Source organism: Haemaphysalis longicornis, unplaced genomic scaffold (assembly GCF_048455015.1).
Source record: "Haemaphysalis longicornis isolate Haplotype H1 unplaced genomic scaffold, Haemaphysalis longicornis Haplotype H1 scaffold_2, whole genome shotgun sequence".
NCBI classification, from domain to species: Eukaryota; Metazoa; Arthropoda; class Arachnida; order Ixodida; family Ixodidae; genus Haemaphysalis; species Haemaphysalis longicornis.
The window spans coordinates 257,139,251-257,158,206 of record NW_027526295.1 but is presented as its reverse complement, the minus strand read 5'-3'; the positions used below and the strand labels follow the sequence as shown (position 1 = coordinate 257,158,206).

Below are 18,956 nucleotides of genomic sequence, written 5' to 3'. Positions count from 1 at the left end.
ACCCCCTTCACGGCGGATTAGGCGCCCTCAGTGGGCGCACTATTGATAACAATGTAGCCTCCACAGTGCTGCAAGCTAGCTTGTGATATGAACTATATATGCAATGATGTCGGACTCTCCTCCCTCTCTCTCTCTCCTCTCTCTCTCTCTCACTCTCCTCTCTCCTCTCTCTCTCTCTCCTCTCCTCTCTCTCTCCTCTCTCTCTCTCTCTCTCTCACACACACACACACACACACACACACACACACACACACACACACACACACACACACACACACACACACACACACGTACACGCACGCACACTCCACTCGGCTGAGGGGAGGATTCTGCAATGTTTATGCATGGGGAAGTCGATTGAGTGGAGGAGGGATTCAGAATACCAGTGTTATTCTCCGCACTCCTACCGTTAGTTACCGAACAAAACGCTCTCCGGAAACCCAGTCGAATCAGCGTTAGTTAGTTTCCGTTGCCATGTTCTTTTTTAATCTGCAGTGCAAATCCTTTCTCTGAAGAAATCGAAAATAACGCGGCATTTGACCACAGCTAATGGAGCACGCTCACGCACCCATGTACCGTATATACACGCCACGCCATCATTTAGTTTACTGCCGTGTGGTTTGCTCTGATAAAAATGGCAGCATCTCCACTCCGTGGATGGTGGCGAGGGTGCGGAGTACGGGAACTCGAAATGACATCTAATTTGCGCCCCGAGTGACAGCCGATTTGTGCCCCGACCGTCATTCGATTTGAGCCGTGCGTTGCACCGTGATTATTCCCTCAATGAAACTGCAACTGCAACTCACGGCTCAAATCGAATTTCGCTTGATTTTCGCTTGATGGCGGTGTGCGCACGGATGGACGCGGACGGACATTGGAGGTACTCCGCACCGTTACAAGCGAGGGAATGAGCCGTTTGAATTCACGGTCGTAGCCCAATGGGTAAGACGACTGACACTAATTCTGCCTGGTCTACAGACACAGGCTCGAATCCTGCCTGTTCCTGTGTGATTTCTTGCGATTGTATATGCTATGCGCATGGACGCGAACGCACATTGTGCGGTGTTAAGGTGCTCCGTACCTAAAACGGCGCGCTGTTCTTTAGGTTAGTGTTAACAACCGCCGCAATGCCGCTGCGGAGCAGGCACCTTCTGACGTTCCCGAGGCTGTCAAGTCTTCTGCTCCCATCCCGATTCAACCTGCAGATGTTCGCCTGCTTACTCAGCGATCCGTGTAATTGCACTGATTATACACTTCGCGGGAGGAAACGATCTTCGACGCCGTGCAGGCGGCGTCTGCCAGCTGTCGTTGAATGGACGCGGAACTAAGGTTTGCGATTCTCTCTTCCCAACTGAAAAGCCAGATCGCGTGAATTTTTCTTCGTCAATTGCAAAGCATTGAAGAGGCTGCGCAAATGAGCACGGTATTCCATGAGAGCGAATGTAGGCTCACAGCAATCTGTGTGCGTACTGCCTGGCGCAAGTGCACATTGTCAGGAACTGCGAGGGGAGTGGACTATGTCGTGTGTAATTGCCTGTGAATTGTTGGAACAGAACCTTCAGCAAATTGCCTGCGCTGTTCCTACCCGGATAGAGCTGAAAAAAGGGGGTTTTGTTGGTGTATTCCTGTTTAACTCATGTTTGACGACAGTGCCTTAAATTACACGCGCCTGGTTGAGTAATTTCTATCCTTTCGGGGAGCGAATGACTATTGTGCGTGATTAATTCAAAGTACTGCCGTTTCCACAATAGCTGTTGTTCAGGTTTGTTGCTACTATTTCTACCGGTAGTAGCGATATTATTAGTGATTGTTTCCATTATATGCCATGGTGACTGCTATTGTGCTCCAACACAAGACTACGAAGCCTGGCCGCGCGGCTGGGCAAAAGCAAAAAACACCCTGTGCGCGAGGTTTTATCTCGAGTTAGCGGGTGGTCTAGATTAGTCAGTCGCATTCCACATGACGCCCTTAAAGCTGCACGGGCCGTAACGGCGATTTGGCGGCATGGCTTCCCCGGGTACGCTCTTTCTGCGACGTCCCACCTTCCTCCGTGTACCGTTGCCTGGTTCTACTTCGGCACAAGGTCTTTATTAACCTATCTGGTGCTTTGCCTTTGCGTCCATTCGCCTCCCTTCTCTCTCTCTCTCTCTCTCTCTCTCTCTCTCTCTCTCTCTCTCTCTCTCTCTCTCTCTCTCTCTCTCTCCTCTCTCTCTCTCTCTCTCTCTCTCTCTCTCTCTCTCTCTCTCTCTCTGTCTCCCTCGTAAAAAAGATCATATGAACCGGCTGGCGCCCTGCGCTCTTTCGTTTTAACCGCGCCTGTTTTCTTTCTTGGTTGGCTATTGTTTTTCGTTCCGTTATCGTTTCAATACTTTCAGTGTTCTCGCTTGCTTGCTGGCTTGCTTGGCGCTATGCCGTCATCACAATTCGCGTGCCTCGCTCGTACTTGCAAGCGCTCTGGATCGAGCACCAGCCGTTGTCGAAGTCGTTTAGTAACGAAACTCTATAGGCTGTACACGGCACATTCAAGCCTTGCTTACGTTTTCTCGTTTGAATTTAACGCTGCAGTTTCAAATCGTTCTTCTCCTTTACAGTTTCCTCGGCTGTCGTTTTACAGCTATCGTTCTCAGGGCTGTTAGCCTAGTTTTTACTGCGTAGGCTTATTTAGAGTTTTTTCCTTGCATTTCATTGCGTGACATTTTTCATTTAACTTTAGTTTTCTCTCTAATTGTGGCCTTCCCAATCTCTCACATTAACTTCACTGCATTGTAATCATCCCCATCTGGCGTAGCAAGCACTGCCGCTAGCAGAGCTGACCTCTCCAGACCGCATTAAAGAGCTCTCTCTCTCTCTCTCTCTCTCTCTCTCTCTCTCTCTCTCTCTCTCTCTCTCTCTCTCTCTCTCTCTCTCTCTCTCTCTCTCTCTCTCTCTATCTCTATCTCTATCTCTATCTCTCTCTCTATCTCTCTCTCTATCTCTCTCTCTCTCTCTCTCTCTAATAGCCCACGTTGGCTGATTTCGCGGATGTAGAAAATCTCTCACTCGGTGAAGCCTCCAGTATTTTCCAGTATGTATCTCGCTTGCGGAAAGGTTCATGCGAGGCAAAGGGAAGGGCGACGCGGGTGTGCGCTGTCCCGAAGTTAGGCCTAACGTCGCGCTTTGAGGCCCAACGTAGTCAACCGGTACTTGCAGCACGGCGTACAATGAGTGTGCCGATGCTTTGGCACGTGTAAGGCTCAACCAGAAGGTTACCTAACGTTAAGCCTAAACTTAGGACGTTAAACCTAACGTCACGCTTCGAGGTCTAAAGTCGTTAACCCGTACCCGTGTAATAGGACCCATGTAAACCGTACCCGGGAAAAGTACCCGTGTACTATCGTGATAAATTGAAATACGAACAACGGTGCGCGTGGTTTTTAGTATGTTATTCGCATTACAAGCGAGGGGCTGCGCCTGCGCAGTAAGAATAAGTTACCAGAGGGCTTTCCCAACCTATTCCTGCTGTGCATACATGGCCCGTCGCCAGGGAGCGCAGCATGTACCGAAAACCACGCGCACCGCTGTTCGTATCAATTTATTACGATAGTACATTAAGCAGAAGTACTGGTTGCCGTCGTGAGATTTCAAAGAGAATGGTCAGGCCTAAGCTCCGGCTGGTGGTCGACAGTGGCTGGCACTTATTGTACTGTAGCGAAATTGTTACATACTCGGCAAGTAGCACCCGTCCCCATAGTAAAAACACTTTGTGCAGGAATGTATGCTGCTGGAGACAGCGGACGTTGCTGCAGCAGCTGCCGCCCGCTGTGCATGAATGGCCGTGCACCAAGCAATCAATGAATCATTGTATCCATCAATAAATTACTTGAAGCGCAAGCACTAGGAGGATTGACTGCATGAAACCTGTGCCTGTACTCTGGATACTGTGTGCGCACTCTGAAGCTTACCCAAGAGTTACATATCTAGGGAGTGGCACGTATACGCAGTCGGATATCGGACGAGGCTTGATCAGAGAGAAGGTGTGCTGCTTTCACGCGAAATTCCGTGGTTGGCGCAGCCGGGCGTCTGCAGTTCTTAATGCGTAGCATTCTTTGCCGAGTGCCCCCACAGCCAGGACCGCGTAACGCGCAGCATTTCCACAGTAATGCAGATATCGTGGAAGTTCCATCTTTAATTGTTGTAATAGCGTAAATGGAGATAATGAGTCGACTGGAATTAAACAAAAACACCAAAAATAAGAAAAATACCAAAAATTACGGAAAATGGTGAACTGTGTAACGCCCGTTTACAAAAAACGCTGATTTTCGCAAGTAACACCTGCAATCGTTATAATAGCGTGAATGGAGATAATTGGTCGGACAGGATGTAGAAATACCAAAAACTGTGGCTGCAAAGGACTCACACTCGAGACAAGCGGTATATAAGAATGCTTCATTAGTAGACAATGCTCTGAATTTCTGCAGATATATATATATATATATTTTGTTACGTTTGCTTGGGATTATCTGCGTCGCATTGCGTGATCATGTAGCCGTTTCATACGTTCGGTTTGTGGTGTCAGTACCGTCCTATGCCCAAACACTGTGTTTAAAAGCGAAGCTTTAGAGTCCTTACTGATGCCGTTGTACGCTAGTGCACCCTGCAGGGGAGTCAACTTTCTCTGTCATTGTTCATGAATGATCGTGGGTGAAGGGAAAGAAACAACGCTTCCCGTGGCCGGAATCGAGCATGTGTCCCTCGCGCAATGAAGCCGGCGTCTATCCGTTCGCTCCATTTCGACATGGCCGAAGCGAACGTGAAGCAGCAGGTACCGATTCGCGCTGCGCCGTACACCCCAAACCCAAACGTTCAGCCTACGCAGTGCACACCCGATAGTTACTGCGGGTATCCCAGAAAAGTGCGTCCCTTCAGAGTAGCACATACTCGCAATGGGGTATTGAACAACCAAAGAATCCATTACGAGAAAGCTTTGCGTTCAACCATCGTCATCTTTACACGGAGGGGTGCAAGATTTTTTAAAATGTGACGTAGTATTCCTTGCCGAGTATCCCCACAGCCAGGACCGTGCATGCAACGCCCTGCTTTTCGGCAAAAATGAAGATTTTTTTGGAATCAACACCTTTAATTCTTAGAATAGCGTAAACGGAGATATTTTGTTCGGACAGAATTTTGAAAAAAGAAGAAAAATAGAAAACAAAAATTATCTGACAATGTAAAAAATATGCATGTTTTACATCTCCCCCCCAAAATAAAAAAACTAAACAAAAAAGCCCGCAAAATAGCGTTGGAAATGCAAGTAAAAATAGCTCAAACGGACAAGCTCTGCAGTACGACTTGAATCTTCAAAAAAAAAAAAAGGAAAAATGGCAGCATCTCCACTCCGTGGATGATGGTGAGGGTGCGGAGTACGGGCACTCTAAATGACATGCGATTTGCGCCCCGACCGTTATTCGATTTGAGCCGTGAGATGCACCTTGATTATTCCCTAAATGAAACTGCAACTCACGGCTCAAATCGAATTTCGCTTGATGGTGGTGCGCGCACTGATGGACGCGGACGGACATTGGGAGGTCCTAAGGTCTTAAGCCGTTTGACTCGCGGGTGCTGACTCACGGTCGTAGCCCAATGGGTAAGATGACTGACACTAACTCTGTCTGCTCTACCAGACGCAGGCTCGAATCCTACCGGTGCCTGTGTGTTTTTTTGCGATTGTAAATGCTATGCGCACGGACGCGGACGGACATTGTGCGGTCCAAAGGTGCTCCGCAACTAAAACGTAATTATCGAAGTGAGAACAGTTCGTCGCTATAATGGTATAAATTTACATCATTGGCGAAAAGAATCAAAAGGAAACTTAAAAATAATGCAATAATTCAACGTCTTTCGGTACTCATAGCTATGTTTGGTAGTAAAGAACTCGCACTCTAGACAAGCGGAATAAGAATGCTATGCATAAGTAGACAATTCTCTGAATTTCTGCAGATTTTTTTAGATCTGCTTCTTCCATCTTAGCGTTTTCTCAAACGAAGGCCAGGTTGTTTGAAAACGTCATCTTGCTTTCGAATTCTGGATGGTTTTACCGTACATTTCCCAGCTTCATATGACTCTCCCCTTAGGGCTTCTCGTACATTTTGTTCATCCTGCCTCGACGTCGACTGTTTATTTCCGTTTTCACAGTGTTGCCTACGCCGCAAGTAGAGCCTCGGGTCCCGTTTAGTATCTTTTTTTTTTCTCTATTTGTTGTCTTTCGCGTGTATTTATCTTTTAGTTTTACCCTGCTGGTGTCTTGCGCTTTTCTCGTTATGTTTGCGAACAGACCCAGCTCCATGTACAAAGTTAAGCTCGTCCTACCGCAACTAACGCTTTTTCATTGCTTTTTTTTTTCTTTCCCATCCGCGTAACCGTGGCCTTATTCGAAAGAAAAAAAACAACAACTTGAGGGCTGAGGTGGCAAAAGAGAATCGGATCGTTTCAAACAAAAGTCTCGGCTCCTCTCCCCTTAGAACAGCCGCGCGTAATTGGGGAATCGGGAGCCAAACAGATAAAGTAGGAACAAACTGGGATTAAAGTGCAACAGTAACAGGGCAAAAAGACACGGGCTGATGAACGAAATAAAAGCAAACAGAAGAGCGTAGCTTAAGCGCCTCGGTTGGATACAACGCGGCGGGCTTACGCAAGCGTCGGCGCTGGCGTTAGACTTGCGCAAATTCCTTCGCTGACGTTGCGCTCCTTCACGGGAGCGGCGCAATTTTTCCTAATGGGTGAGTCAGCCGGCGAAGAAATTCGGTGTGTTGATGCCCTGGAGCACGGTGTGTATAAGCAGACAGGGAGTACTGCCGGCGAAGGCGCGGGGCGTGGCGGTGTACCGGGGAGGCAGACATGGGGAAGATAATAAAGGCGAGAGGACAAACAGCGTTAACGAGTGCTTTGGGTCAAAGGTCGCGCTTGATCGGCGGCGACCTTCACCGGCTCGTTAGGGCTCCTTTGTCCGAGCTCGCTGCAGGACAGTAGAACAGAGGACGGCTCCTCAATGGGGTTTGGGGCTGCGTTTGCCTGTTTTTTGTTCGCGGGAGGAACAATTGCGCTTAACGATCCGAGAAAATAAAAAGTAAGACAGAACGAAAACAATTCACCGAAGGCCTTTAAAAAGCTTTTTTTTTTTTCAGAAAAGATCTTCCCAGCTGTTTGATAAAAAAGGTGTAAATATAGGTTTAGCGCGGTTCTGTTGTTGTGCGTTGTATGAAAGCTGTGGTACAAACTGGCAGGCGCTTTTTAACACGAAAGTTTTTTTATTCCCGGATACACGAAGATTTCGCTGACCTCATATCCGTCACGAAAGTGACGCGAGTACACCGAAAAAAAAAAACGGCCTGTAAAGGGTGCACCCCTGCACATGGGCTCTTATTGAGGGGAAGCTACCTTTAGTACTAAAGAGTACGTTATACTTATGGTTGTTAGTTTTCGGGTGTTATATTTTAACACGAACGTGTTTTATTCGCCGATATCCCAAGATTTCACTGACATCATATCCATCACGAAAATGACGCCAGTAAACCTTTGCCGAAGCGATCCGCCAGCAGGATGTCGCTCTCCAAGCACACCCACAAGACAGCCGCCGACCCGCAAATCAGGCTTAGCTGCAGATTTCGCTGCACATTTCGCTGCGCATTTCACTTCCGTGTTTTACTTATTCCTATGACAGAGGAATCAACACACGAGCCCCAACTCCATCCGGCGGGAAGCATTCCGACTTTTCCTGGCCTTCCTCGAACAGACGAACCTCATACAACGGCTGTAGCCCAATGCCTGCCGGCCAACCTTACGCACTCTTTATCTTTCTTCCTCTCTCTCCCTCTTTCTCTGTCCTCATTTGTTCTCACCTATCCCCATTCATTCCCCTTCTCCCCTTTCCCCGGACTGGGTTGTATGCTGGTGAACTCCAAATGAGTTCAAAATATCCCCAGTCCACTTCTTTTAAACTTTTTGTATCAATAAAGCACTCCCTCATGGTGGGGAGTGAAAGGAAAGAGTGACGTCATCAATTCGTCTTTCTTATTGAGGAGAAAAACGGGAACGCCTGTGTGTCGAGATTTCGGCGCACGTTATATCGAGGTAATGTAAAATTATCAGTACCTCTCCACTATGGCGTGCCCCGTAGCTTTCCTGGGGACTGAGTGCGTAAAAATCCCCCTTTTTTATCATCGAAGAGGAAACTCGTTTGGTAAGCGGCCACGGGTCAGTATGACACTCTATGCTATAATTTGTGGGGAGCTCTGCAAGCAACGGAACACTTTGTGTAGATGTCCCAGGCTATGATGCATAGCTGATAGACGCCGCTGCGCGCCACAGCCTCGCTTTGCTACAACCCATACAAAGTCATCTACAGCGTGTCCCGAAATCGGTTAAAAGCGGCGACTTTGCCCGCTTATCTGACCGCAGAGTTTCCGCTCAGCTCAGAGTGCAGCCAGCTGGCGGCGATCGCTTGACGACAGTGATGAGCCGTCCGAACGGATTTATGATACGCGACGAGTGGAACGGTCGGCTGCTTTGCGATGGAGCAGCCAGGTGCAGTAGAGCCGCCGCGCCTGACACGGCAGCGGGTGCTTACGCAGGTACGTGGGATGAACGCCGGGCTCACCAATCTCCCCCTTCTCCTCCCCCAATTCTCCCATCATGCTTGGCTGTCGACTGAGGGTTCACGAATTGATGCTTTTCTCCTGTACGCGAGCGTTTTGGGTAGAACAGAAACGTTGTGGTCTCCCTCTACCTCAAGCTACAAATGATGCGAAGATAAGGAAAAATTTCTTGCTTTTACGTCTGGCTACGCATATCCTGCCTGAACGGCGGCCCGAACCGTCCTGAGCTCGGTTCACCAGGGAGATTTGGATTCCCGGATCCGAGCTACCCAGCGCCACCTGCCACTGCTCGTCACACGCTATGGAGGGGAAGAAATAATTAGGACATGCCCACATGGAGTGCGACATGGTGGCTAGAGCACCGCACGAAAGACAGTTGGGGGAGGGAAATGGTGTGGGACGAATATGGAAAACGCATTAAGATGATTGTACACGACTTCCTATTGCACAGCTCCGTTTGACCACCAAACGGTCGTTTCGCCAATTTCCATTTGACTGCGACGTCATCGTACCCGCCCACAATTGTCACATTACTTGTTTACTCAAGGGGATTGCCCAGTGACGATCCCAGCTGTCGTCAGAAGCTCCCGGTTGATTCACCGATCCCCATTAAGCCGTAGTGGAGCCTTGGGTGCGTGATCGACTCACATTCCGGAGGCCTTAGGCTATATTCCCATTCATTTACACATTTTGCTTACTTTTAACAATATTATTTATTTATTTATTTATTTATTTATTTATTTATTTATTTATTTATTTATTTATTTATTTATTTATTTATTTATTTATTTATTTATTTATTTATTTATTTATTTATTTATTTATTTATTTATTTATTTATTTATTTATTTATTTATTTATTTATTTATTTATTTATTTATTTATTTATTTATTTATTTATTTATTTATTTATTTATTTATTTATTTATTTATTTATTTATTTGCATTTCCTCTCAGCTCTGGGCCATCATACGAGCTTCAGGCGCCAGACGGTCGCTTTCGTGCTCAGTTGGCCATTTAATGTTTCGGCACTGAAATCGAAAAACCGCATACATGTCGACGGTATTGTTGCGAATTCTGCGTTGTTTGTGGCCTTAGACAGGCGCAGCATTGCATGCCAAACGCCATCGACTTACCGTGCAGTGTAAACTATTGATCCGTCCCCGTTCCAGCTCCGAGTCGGCAAATTGATTCCGTGCAGGGCGTTTGTTCCGGATGAATAATGGGAAAATAATGTTCTTCGGGCGCGGATCGCTGTCGTGACGTGTCCCTCTCCGAATCAAGGTTTACTCAAAGATCGCTCCCGTTTTCAACGTTCGTACCTGTAAATTTTGTTGAAAATATTTCGGAGAGTGCTCTGCGATCAAATCGTAGAACAGTGAGTTATTGGTGTACTGGGGAAGGTAAGAATTACGGATACACTGCGGTAGTCATTGGGCCGTTATCTGTGCTAAGCACCCTTTATGGGGAACACGCGACAATATCGAAGGTTAATGACTCAACGTCTTTTCTCGTAAATTTCTCGGACTTACGACTCCTCTGGGCGTGATTGAACTAGCGATACTCTCCCGTTCACGCATATTTTGTTATTTTGCTTCCGTTCCATATTTCATGCCCGCAATAACAAGACGAATGCAGGAACAGAGATTCCCTCTCTCTCGTTCGAATTTTTCAGCACCGGGATCTTGGATTAAATTTGCTAGCGTGCCTTTTTGAGGAGGTCGCTTTCGTATCCTGCAGTCGACGCGTGAGCGCATATATATATATATATATATATATATATATATATATATATATAATATATATATATATATATATATATTATATATATATATAGAGAGAGAGAGAGAGAGAGAGAGAGAGCTAAGTGTCTTTTATGAATAAGACTTCCGGTACAGTAAAACATTAATTTCGAGAACCCAGGATCCCGAACTAAGCGTGGCGGAAGGGAGGCCGAGTGAGCGGGCCCGGCGTTCATCCCACGCGCCTGCGTAAACGCCGGCTGCCGTGTGGGGCGCGGCGGCCTTATTGCACCTGGCTGCTCGATCGCAAAGCACTCGACCGTTCCACGCGTCGCGTATCATAAATCCGTTCGGTCGTCTCATCACTGTCGTCAAGCGATCGCCGCCGGCTGGCTGCACTCTGAGCTGAGCGGAAACTCTGCGGTCAGATAAGCGGGCAACATCGCCGCTTTTAATCGATTTCAGGAGACGCTGTGGATGACTTTGTATAGGCTGCAGCAAAGCGGGGCTGCGCCTATAATTTGGTCCCCGGCGGCGTGTTTCCAGCCGAACTTTCGATCTTCGGACTAGCGCATAAAAATTTCAGCTGCTTTCAGGATTTGTGTAGTGTTAAGTCCCACAAGTTAGAGCGAAAACACCATACTGACCCGGGGGACCGCTCACAAAACGGGCTTTTACACCTTCGATGATTAAAAAAGTTGTGGTTGTTTGTGGAGCTACACCTGGGATATGAGGTGCGCCACTGGGGAGGGCTTCGGATTAACCTACACGACCTGGAGACCTTTAAGGTGCACTGCAATTTCGACGCACGGGTGCTTTCGTTTTTCGCCTCGGCAGGAAACACGGCGTCCGCGGCTGGGATCGATGATGTCGCTCTTCCCTCTTACTCCTCACCGCATTGTAGCCCGTCGGTCTTGGCACCCAGTCAGTGGATACGAATAGGGGCGTCTGGGGACACACTTCCGTGTTTTATTTTGCGTCATTTCGCCAAATATTAGGTTATCTCATTATTGTGAAAGGAGAGGAAAATTTTCTTTATTTGACTACACGACGAGCTAACTTTTCAGGCTATGAATAACTTTGGGACGTAGCGTTCCGTCGTGTGGTGTCCTTCCTAATGAGTTTTTAGCAATTAAGCTCAATGTTTCTGATAAGTAATTAACATTACAACTTGATCGCAGCAGAAAGTTACTACGTTTCATTGCGATTACCTTCACCGATGTCAGCCTATTTTTTATGATTATCTTTTTGGTAAGTGACTTTACAATTTTGGTTTATTCAATTACTACGCACGCAGAAGATATTTTTTTGCAAAGCGAAATTGACTACTACTAAATTCTAATGCGAGTGAAATTTTGAGTGTTTAATTCGATACCGTATTCAAGACTGCGGTAGGGCAATGCCGGCGATCACCGTGTGCCGAAGTGTGAAGCGGATGAGACAGTTTTGATGTTCTGCGAATAATCTTTGGTTTCCCGTTTTGAGCGCGCTGAGTGGTGTAGACGATACCTCTCTCTTTCTTGGACGTTACTGCCTACATGAGCAGTCGACAGTAACCGGCCTTCTCACTGGACCCAGGGAACAATGCACGTGACAACACCGCAGAGAGAGGGAGGAAAAAAATTAAAGCCGTTCTACTCAGTGTGAAAGCTGTCTGAAGGGCAGAGCAGTGATTCGCCATAATGGGCTGTGGCGCCGTTGTCCGCTCACTTTTACCACCAATCACGCTCTTCGCCGCCCTGTCTCATTCCTCTCCTGATGAAATCAACGAAGGTTCGTTTAACGCATTTCAAATTTCCCGCCTTCGCAGTGCTCGCGCGCCCCTGCCTGAAACTGCGCCAGCGGGAGGTCTGTTCTTTGTGTGCTTGATTTTCCTCCCACACGTGCCGGCGTTGCACTGCCACTTTTTTAGGGGCGAAGCTCCTTAAGTCATGGGTCTGTCCATCCCTTGTGTCTCGTGGTACGTGACCGCCGCATGCTTTCGGAGATGTCGCAAAGTGGGCCGCGTTGCACGCGCAAGAACCGGCTGCAACCGGCAGAGCAAACTCGGCACCGGGAGCGCGAGCTTGTCTGTGTTCGCCAACGGAGGCGCGAGCGCATGTGCACTGCGAGGGGGAGATCATGCAAGAGATCACGCCACGAACGCAGTCAGTCGTTCTCGGAGATCGAACGAGACTCAAGGACCTTTGCTCGTTTCCTCTCGTCTTGTTCGGGCACAAGTTCGCCCTAAATAAAAGTTCTTTCTTTACCGTTGCGTCCCATCCTACTTGACAAATTGTGGTGGAGGTGCGGGGTAGTCCTCGATGGCGCGGGGTCTTTCACCAAGTCTGGGCCTGGGAGCATTGACTCCGAAAATAAAAGTTGACTTGTACAATGTACGCACACAGTCTTACGTCTTTCTTAATGATGTAATGGGCGAACTTTCACGGGAGAGTTACGGTTACCGATGATCTCCCCCTCTCGAGCTTCGCCCCACTTATCATCATTCATTCCGTGGATATGGCGTGATTTTTTTTCTCTTCCTGTCGTAAAAAGCAACCCAACGAGCGTTCCTAACTAAATGAACGCGGGCGCTGCCGGTTGATTACGTATATTTTGCGTCCTATGTACCTGCAGTTGTCTTTGCGCTAAAAACCGGGGAGATGTATGACAAGCGCCAGCGTTTCACGAGTTTCGAACGCTTATGACTATATAAACCGCTGGGCTTTCGAAGCCTCTGTGGGACGCCGCGATGACAGCCGCTACGACGGAACGCCGTGGGGCTCTACTTGGGTCCAGCGAGCGAGCTACGACGACAAGGCGAGCCCCTAAAGTGCTCTGCACTTAAAAGTTGGCGCAGCTTACGCTACTGGTGCAAGGCTGGAGAAACAGCAGAGCTGGCGGCTCCTCTCCCTTCGTCGTTGACCCGGCTGTTGCACCTGACATGGATTTCCGAACTTTCCGCTGAAAGTTTTCCATGACTGGCATGCCCGGGGCGTTTTTTGCGCAAATCTTCACATCTACCAAATCTTCACATCTCCCAAAAAGAAAAGAAAAAGTGAACCACGTTAGCACGTCCTAGAACCCTTGGCAACCGGCTTCGGTGACTCAGCGCCTGTAGCGCGAATCGATCGTCTGTGCTTCCCACTTCAGGCGCGGGTGCGCGTGGGCTGTTTTCTTGCTATTTCCTTTGGCGAACTCCTCACGGGGCGCAAGCATGGACGACACCGGACGCTCCTCACAAGGCGCGCTCTCCCGTTCGCTGGGTGTTTCTTTTGCATTTTTTTTTTTTTTTGCGAACGCATTTTGCAAACGCAGCCGGTCCAAGCTCAAGCTTAAAATGCTGTGCTGTTGGAAAGCTGAACAGCGCGGCTATATTCTGCCAGGCTAACACCTTCGCATAAGGGTGAACTGAAGGGCTTGTTGGTACATCATATCGTTTGAAAACAGCGCGGAAGACGGGACTGAGCAAGTAATAGACGACACAAGCGCTGACGAACAACTGAGCGATTTAATTCGCAAGAAAATATATAGATAAAAAACGAGGGGAAGAGAAGGAAAGAGACATAAAAATGCGAAAGAAAATTGGTTGATAGCAACTGAATAGTGTGAGTCTGACAACGGCAATCTTTCGCCGCGTGACGATTTGAAGACGACTAGTCACGTAGGTACTCGATTTCCTTACCCAACAGTGCCACGGGAACCATTGTCATACTCACTATTCAGTTGCTATCAACCAATTTTCTTTCGCATTTTTATGTCTCTTTCCTTCTCTTCCCATCGTTTTTATGTATATATTTTCTTGCGAATTAAATCGCTCAGTTGTTCGTCAGCGCTTGTGTCGTCTATTACTTGCTCAGTCCCGTCTTCCGCGCTGTTTTCAAACGATAACACCTTCGACTTCGCAACTCGCTTCGCCGGAGGGTGGCGCGCACGCGAGCACACCCCCATCCGTGTATGATGACTAGGTTGCGCTCTAATATAGCGCAGATGTCAGGAACATTTCGCACTCTGATGTACCTACATACGAATAGGACCCCGTTAGACCGGCATCTTCTTAACACGGTGAACCTACTCGGGCACTACTCATTAGTCGGCTTCAAACAAAGTGAACATCACATGGTGACACGGTGTCATTAAGACACGACCGGCACTACCGTCGTAATGCACAATGTCGTAATCTGCCAAGCGTGGGCTTCCGGGACTACCCTTCGGCTTCTTCGAGGCACGGGTGACTCTAGGGCGAGTCAGAGGCAAGTGGGGTTTCCGCTGTTGTCAGGACAACGTTACCATTTTCTTAGCGTGGGGCCTTGAGCCTTTTCCCTGCGACAGCCGCTAATGGGAGACGGCCCTGCATTTCTCTCGGCCCTCTGCACCTGCCGGAATCCTCCGGTGGGAACGTCCCGGCGACGATTGCCCGCCTTGCGACACCATTTATGACACATGTCCTTTAAATCACCTCACGAATATGCCGTTGTTGTTCATTTTAGCACTCCGCAGAGCCTAAGGTACCATAGATACCTAATACCAATCACGGCGGGCCCTTTTTAAGGACTATGAAGCCGTCTAAAGAAAGATCACTGTGCATCTGCATTTGATTGCGCGATTCACTTGTGTGTTAGCAGCTGTCGTTAACAATTACGTTGCACTCCAGGCACCAGCTTCCTTAACATGTCTGTGATCCTTGTATTTCTGTGTTTGTTTTTTGCTGTTGAAGGGACCCTGCAGCACTTTTTTCAACTTTTTTTGAAATCTTAAATGCTTGCAGAACGTAGGCACTCTACACACCCAGTACTTAGATTAAGGGGTCGCAAAGTACCTCAACCAAAAGTTACTGATCTATGCCCGTCGGATAACTTCGAAACTCGCTCAAAAGATTTAGCTCTCTTTCCTGGTCTTGACGTTCTTCGACGGCTCGAATTAAATCACTAAGGCCATGTAGCGGCTGTTGGTCGGTTTTCCTTCAGTTGCAGCAATGAACGCTTTTCGATAGCAACTTTAAAAAGAAAGCCACAAAAACAAAGAAGAAATGGAAGGCGTATCTGGTACGACGAGCAAATCAAGCAGTGTCACTCCGTGCTGGCGATAACTATAGCTTTCGCAGTGGTTCCAGACGCGAAGGAAAAAGTGAAAGCGCTTATCGAAAGTGTTGCGGGGTCCTTTTAAGAAAAATGGTAATGCTGAGTCGATCGCGTAACGCTTCCAGCTCTCCGCAGCAACCGCGAGAAGTTGCCGTGTAAAAGTTCATGCTGCTTTTTTTTGTGTCTGTCAGGTCTAACTCTATACGCGCGCGTAAGACATCCTCTATATAGTTTACTGACATTAACTGCCGCGAAACGTTGTCTCATTGGCGGTGTCTTATTGCAGGCCTCCTACGAGAACCCGCCACACATCTACGCTCTCGCGGACACCATGTACCGCAACATGATCATCGACTCAGAGGGGCAGTGCGTCATCATTTCGTGAGTGCGAATTACACAACTTATTTTCCCTACCATTCTCTTGTTCCAGGTCAAGCCAAAGTGAACAGAGTCGATCTGAATGGTCTCCATTCCAGTCACGCCTGAGGATGCTGCTCAAGTTTGCGCAGAACTTCTCCGCAGAACTCATTCTTCTGCTAGCGGTGGTCAAAATAGAAAGCGAGATTCCTGCATTCACCGTAGGAAAGCAAATACTGATTACCGAAAAGCCGGAAGTAGACGTGCTTGAATAACGAAATATCAGACGACTCTAGGCTGAATGGGAGGTAAACTGTAGCTGCCATCGCTAAGCGGGGAAGAAAGGCCAGCGGGCAGAGTAGAAGCCAGTAATTAAGAGTCAATATAGCGTACACATGTCTTTGAAAGGACGGAGCAACTAATGACTGGTACACACTTCTCTCTTTCGAGAAATAGCCCTCCAATGTAAACGCCGGTAATTGAAATCGACCGTACACCAAGGCAGGACTAAACGCTGAAAAGACGTCATGCGTGGCGAGATTGGGCTAGTCCGCATGCTTTTTTCAGCAAAATGCTAAGGGGCACGTCCATTTTTTGCGAATCTGAAATCAGCTTTCTTTCAAACCGCGGACAACGCCGCCTTAAATTTGTTTTAAGGTTCCAGCTTAATTACCTGCTCCGCAAGAAACGCCCACGCGGTGGAGCGAACCTCCCTATGCAAGTGGGATCCACGCGATTGAAATTCGTCAGCCACAGTGCAAAAAGTCGTTTTGACATCGTTTACTAATACGGGCGAATTGGGTGTTTCTAAATGAACAGCTTTTCCCCGCACAAGGGGCTATACTGAACGATTAGAAATTAGATAAATTTACAGCATGATAGAATGACGAAAACTTCAATGGTGATTTCTTTGTGCTTGAAGGCTGGATTCCAATAAATGCAAATATTAGAAAAGCTAGCTTAGAATACCAAGCCTCATATAAAGTGGCTGGTTGTGGCTGAAAGCATGGAATCAAAGAAAGTCAAAAGGCTAGCAGGACGAGGAAGCCTAGTCCACCGTTTGGTCTTGCATAGAAACATGTTGTTTGACATGGTCTTCCGGAACCGTTCTATTTCTGCCAATGTTCGCGAGCGCAACGTCGGGTAATGTGTTATGTCCGGGTCTCCCGAGCTACGCGTGTGCGTATTCGAACCAGAACACAGTATAAAAAAAGTGGCACCAATCCACGCTGTGAAGGTGTTTGGACTGCGAAGCTGTGAACGACATCCACAACGATTACTCATGCGACGTCAGCTGAATTCACACACGGAGATCTACAGAAAGTTACTTGGTGTCTTTACTTTCCGGGGTCTACATGGTAGCCTGGTATGAACTGAAAGAGTTACTATACCGGTCTCCTTTTTTATATATGAAAGCGTGTTGAATTCACTGCTTGATTTCTATACTGTTGGGTATTTTGGCACTCGGAGTAGCTTACGCAACCGTAATCTTTACCGGGAACCACGTGCGGGAAAAAGGAACGTGCTTCGAATTATTCGCTGACGCCGTTATCATACATTATGCGGTTTGCATTTCACACGAGGGCTTCGAATGAGCGCAGGCGGCAGACCCGCAGCTGTGCTCGTTGAGTACACCGTCTATCTCCCCGTCACCACGTGTGGGCGTAGCTTACTCTGGGACGGACTTTTTCAACACACAGTAGCAGCTTGTTTGAACGATACATTCGAACTTTCAAGCTTTAGCATTTTCCAAAAATGGGACCTTTTTAAACAAGAAATCAAGAACTTAGCTATAAAGGTGTCGGTTCGGTCATCCTTTTTGAAGCGACTTCACATGCGTGAACTCCGCAGTTCCTTGATGCAATTACATGAGGTTGAAAGAGCTGCGGCCGGGACATTTTTGGTGAAATATGCAATGTAAAGCTCAAATGCAGCAGCATATGACTGAAAAATATCGGGGAGCTCTTGTTCGATCAAGAACGCGTAGGTTTTTGCAGGACGCGCCAACACGACGTGCATTTGGAGATGAAAAGCAGTCAGCACTAGAAAAAAGTTATAGACGAAATTGAGTATGGGGGCCAAAGCTACTCTGATAGCCGCAGTATACTTGGAGCATTTTGGGCCTATTATGAAAAACTGTTTAATGGCAACACGGGTACCTGTAGTACGCCTGATTTTAATGTATTCCTCCAGCCTCTTCCTAAGCTCAGTGACGATGAGCGGGCTCTTGCAGAATGATCAATTACGCTTGAAGAAGTGATAATTGCCATTTCAAACCTGCAAACCCATAAGTCACCTGGACCTGATGGCCTCACTTCGGAGTTCTACCGAAAATTCTCGAGTGTTCTGGCACCTGCCTTACACGAGGTTTTTACAAAGGCCTATGAACTTGATGCTCTGCCTCCTACATTTTACCAAGGTTACACTGTACGAATCCCGAAAAGTGACAACGCAGAAAAATTGAAAAGCGTGGATGGCTACAGGCCGATATCTCTGTGTAACGTGGATTACAAGATATTCGCGAAGGTGCTGGCACGCACGCTACAGATTGTAATCACAAGTCTGATAGGTTCGCACCAGACTTGCGGTATTCAGGGGCGGAGCATTCAGACCAACATCCATATTGCTCGTTCAGTACTGGAGTTCGTATCCGATGGTGCTGGGCAGGTGGCGCTCCTTCAAATTGATCTTGCTAAAGCATTTGACAGTGTTAGCCACCCTTTCCTTTTTGCTGTTCTGGAGTCAGCTGGGCTTGGGGAAGTCTTATATAAAGGCATAACTCTCTGTTACAAAAGCTGTACGACCCGGTTGATTATAAATCGCGAACTCTCTAGACCTATTCCCATTAGTTCTTCCGTGCGGCAAGGTTGCCCGTTGTCACCCCTTTTATTCGGTTTGTACCTTGAGCCCCTGTGCATTAGTATTCTCCGAAGCAGTGCCTTCATGGTTTCTCACTGGAAAACTATGAAGTCAAAGTTTTAGCCTATGCAGATGACCTTGCCTTTTTTTTGTACGGACAAGAAAAGTGTTTTGGAGGCAATTATGCTGACACAGCGGTTTTGCGATGTAAGTGGTGCTAAGGTGAACCTTTTAAAAATCAAGAGGTTTTTGGAAGGGCTGGTGGGGTACGCAGCCGCGTCAATGTGGAGGCATAACATGGGACTCTG

At 47.6% G+C, this 18,956-nt stretch overlaps 1 protein-coding gene and 1 pseudogene across 1 annotated transcript in view; both read left to right on the top strand.

Moving 5' to 3' along the window:
- Nucleotides 1–18,956, top strand: part of LOC144170465 (unconventional myosin-Ie-like) — a 324,760-nt gene that overhangs the window by 57,507 nt on the left and 248,297 nt on the right. The window contains exon 4 of the mRNA XM_077700290.1: nt 15,719–15,813. Within this exon, the coding sequence (XP_077556416.1) occupies nt 15,719–15,813 (95 nt within the window). The remainder of the gene's footprint in view (nt 1–15,718; nt 15,814–18,956) is intronic.
- The window catches only part of LOC144170956 (uncharacterized), a 3,731-nt pseudogene continuing 1,642 nt past the window's right edge, over nt 16,868–18,956 (top strand).